This window comes from Cryptomeria japonica, chromosome 9 (genome assembly GCF_030272615.1).
Source record: "Cryptomeria japonica chromosome 9, Sugi_1.0, whole genome shotgun sequence".
In the NCBI taxonomy this organism is placed as follows: domain Eukaryota; kingdom Viridiplantae; phylum Streptophyta; class Pinopsida; order Cupressales; family Cupressaceae; genus Cryptomeria; species Cryptomeria japonica.
Window position 1 is genome coordinate 205188522 of NC_081413.1, and position 4162 is coordinate 205192683.

Genomic DNA, 4162 nt, shown 5'->3' on the forward strand with positions numbered 1-4162 from the left:
CTGGATAATAAGAAAGATTGGACGGCTGTGTATGGTGGACGTAACCCATTCTGGGTGAACCACGTTAAATCTCTGTGTTATCTGTGTCCTGTTTTATTTCTTTATCTTTTGTATTTAAATCTGCATATAATTGTTAGTTCATATTTGCTTCGGATCTGCTTGAAACTCTAACATGTATGACCCTACCTTGTAGAAGCCCACCGAAATTTTTTGCCATTTACCTTTCTCTTGTTTACTTCATGGTAGCAAAAATTGTTCTCGGAAATAAATCAGAAAAACTAAAAGATTTTTTTTAAATCACTGTTTTTTAACAAGGAAAAACTCAAGTAAGGGTTAGGGTTGGAATTTTTGTAAAAAGGGGGAAAAAAGGATTAGGGTTCGATTTCTTGCAGTATATTGCCAAAGATGAGGAATATGTCATTTTTCCATTGTTTAATTGGATAAAAATCATCATTTACTCCAGAGAAATCACCAGAAAATTGTTTCATCAAATTTTATGCAAAACTCGTGATTTTGGCAGTGAAAAAATTAGGAAATGATCAGATTCCTGAGAAATCAGTTTGTATTCCATGTTTTGGCCTCGTGACCAAGGCCACTGGCAAGCCTGAACTTGCCAACTTCCGTACAACTAAAATTTAACTTATAACACAATGCAAGCCTGTAGCAAAATTAATTTGTCTGGCCACTGTAAGATCCCAAGTTTCAGTGTCAAGCAAATGATAGATATCTGACCCGAATAGATTTTTACTTCATGTTTTTGAGGGAAAATATTCATTATATGCTGCCAAGAAATGAGCCTATTAGAAAAGGAGAGTTGGCAATCCTTAGAAATATTTGTTAACTTCTGATGCAAGAAAGGCCATTTAAGAATGAACAAAAATATGCTTCAAAGTTTTATAGAATTTTCAAATTCCTTCAAATTACAAGGGCTGCAGTGAACTTTTGTAACATTTCTTGTTGCCAACAATCATTTTCTTTCAGAAGAGAATTGACAAGCGGGTTCCATGTGAAAGCATCAGGGACAAGCCCTTCATCATCAACTGCTCTAATGAGAAAGCTGGTAGCCTCATTCACCAAAAGTGCCTTGCAAAGCCACCCTATCAGTGTGTTGTAAGTTATAATGTCACGTGTGATACCTTCTACATGCATTTTGTCAAAAAGCTCCTTAGCTTCTGATATTCTGCCCTCTTTGCAATGGCCTTTAATGAGAGTGTTATAGGTAATGCTGTCTGGAGTACATCCTCTATGACACATCTCCTTAAAAAGCTTTCTTGCATCAGATGATTTATCCGCATTGCAGAGCCCATCAATCAAAACATTGTATGTATGAGTGTTGGGGGTGACTCCCTTCCACAGCATTTCTTGAAACAGATCCAAGCCCTTCTCAGTGTCACTGGCCTTGCAGAATCCTTTTATCAATGTGTTGTAAGTAATAACATTTGGAACACATCCTACTAATGCCATTTCATTTATTAGCTCCAAGGCCTTCTCAGTGTCACCTTCCTGCACCAACCCATTGATCAAAGTATTATAAGTGACTATATTTGGAACTATGCCCTGCGGTAACAAGTGGTTGAAAACCTTCAAGGTCTCACCTATTCTGCCTTCTTTGCATAGACCAAAAATAAACGAGTTAAATGTGGTTATGTCAGGGGTACAGCCCTGTCTTGACATTCTATTCATTAAATCAACTGCTCTAACCATTTTACCCTCTTTGCATAGAACATGGATGACTGTGTTGTATGTTCGTACATTCATAGCAACACCCCTACTAGACATTTCTTCCAAAACCTTATCAACATCCTCCATTCTTGCCTCTTTACACAGACCATGAATGAGCGTTGTGTAGGTAGCAACATTTGGAAAACATCCCTTACTTGTCATCTCATCAAAGAGCTGATAAGCTTTTATGGAATTTCCCTCCTTGCAAAGCCCACGAATCAAAATACTGTATGTAAAAACATTTGGTTCACATCCATTTTGCACCATTTTTTCATTTAAAAATTCCCTAGCTTCTTTCACTCTGTCTTCCTTCAGTAGCCCATCAATTAACATGTTGTAAATAGCAATATTAGGTTGTAAACCATTTTTAGACATGTAATCTAGAACAATTCTAGCTTCATCCACTTGACCATTTTTGCATAGTCCATTGATCAGTATATTGTAAGTAAATACATTTGGACTGCAGCCACGAAGCAACATTTTATGAAATAGGTTTCTAGCCTCAGAAATCTCTCCAGACTTACAGAAACCATCAATGATATTATTGTAAGTGAAAACATCAGGCGTGCACCCCATCAAAAGCATCTCATGTAAAATTTTAAGCGCCTCCCTTGCTCTATTATCCTTACAAAGAGTATCTATGAGGGTATAATATATAATGGTGTTAGGAACACAGCCGTGTTTGGGCATTTCATGGAGCAAGCGGCAAGCAAACTCTACCTGTTTCATTCTGCAAAAGGCCTTTATGATGGTGCCAAAAGTGAAAACAGTAGGAGAAACCCCAGCACTAAGCATGCTGTAATAAACAGACTGTGCCATTTGGTGACAATTCTGTGAAACCAGGATGTCAAGCAACACATTGAATGACTTCACTGAAGGCTCGCAGTTGAATTCGCTCATTAAATTAAGAACACGAGCAGCCTGACCTGGTAATTGAGCTTTTGCATAGCATTGCATTACCAAGATAAAGGTCCATTCTTGACAGACGCACCCTTCAGCCTTCATTTGCCTTAAAAGCCTGTGAACCTCTTCAAACTGCCCTGCATATCCCATTTTCCTTATTATGGCATGGTAGGTCGCAGTATTGTGGGTGTACCCCTTTTGTCTGGATGCCCAATTGAAGGCATTCAGAGTAGTAGATGTGTCAAGAGGTAACTCCAACAAACTCAATAGCCTCAAGGGTGTAAGACCATTTATAGTCTCAGCAAGCTCTTGAAACCCTAGTGGCCTTGGCAGCCTTTCCCGTTTGCTTGAACCCTGTCTTAATCGTCCTTCCTCTGCCACCTGGTTTTCTGATGCAGTCAATGGGGTATAGGAGGAGAAAGGAAAATGGCATGTGTATAGACTGAAGATGGGTGTTTGAACAAGGTGGATGCATGGCATGGAGGGGTTGCCTCTACATATGTACGTGAATACATTGAACAGGGTTATATTGGCAAAGTGGTTACATGGTTTCGAGGGATTCAATCTACATATGTATGTGTGTCTAAAGATCATCATTTTCTATCAGCCCACTTCATTTACATTCATCAACAAATTAAACTCTGATCAAAACCAATCCAAGCGTTTATCTTTCTGCTTTATTCTTCCATTTCCAAACAAAAATGAAACAATTTCATTTTTTGCTAAAAATAGTAAGTAAACATCCATTCTAAATTATTAGAAATCAAATTTGGTTTGAGTTTATTCGACCCCTCTGAGGTGCAGATTTTATTCGTAGCTATAAATAACATGCAAATATTCCTTTCAGTCCAAGAAAGTAGGAAGAAAAAACTCACTGCGTCAAAATCGTGTTTATGTAACCTTCCTCGCAATTTCTCGCTGTGAAGCTTCTCCCTCTTAAATCTCAAGGATCTGTTAACAGAGTTCGCTCAGTGCAAATATCATTTGCAATGAGTGCATTGATGACGACTGAAAGCTTATGACTGGCATAAGGCACACCTTTAAAAGTTTGAGAAGTAAAATAGTTGGATGGTAATAGATTATGATTTTCTTGTTAGTTGTTACAATATTTGAATGTTTGAATAGTGTATATATTACTATTTAATAGATAGTGTTATATATATAGGGGAAGGGTTTAAGTTTCAATTATCATTCATTGAATTTTGTTAATTAAAAGTTTATTAAAAAATTATTTAGTGAGTTAATATGCATCCATTAGTATATTCAGTAGTTGGAAAAAATGTTAATAACTAGATCAATTGTGCAACTTTATTGGTACCAATAGTGCACGATTACTGGGGCATTTGTGCAAAAGTATTGGATCTGATTTTTTGTTGGTCAAAATGAACGGCTAATGAGGCAATATGGAATATGTATGGGACATCCACTCAAAATGACCACATTTTTTACCTATGTGCATAATGAATCCCACAATGTTCATTGTAACTACCTAGAAGCCAAAACAAGAGCTATAAGTACTTAAGTCACATATGAAAAC

General features: G+C 37.1%; 1 protein-coding gene across 1 annotated transcript; it reads right to left on the minus strand.

Moving 5' to 3' along the window:
• Window positions 1-870: 870 nt before the first annotated feature.
• On the minus strand, window positions 871-3697 carry LOC131038871 (pentatricopeptide repeat-containing protein At5g64320, mitochondrial). Its single transcript, XM_057971425.2, has 2 exons — window positions 3501-3697; window positions 871-3236 (listed from the first exon to the last, which is right to left on the minus strand). Exon 2 carries the CDS (start codon window positions 3220-3222, stop codon window positions 916-918), a length of 2307 nt encoding a protein of 768 aa, XP_057827408.2. The 5' UTR covers window positions 3223-3236; window positions 3501-3697; the 3' UTR covers window positions 871-915.
• Window positions 3698-4162: the final 465 nt, after the last annotated feature.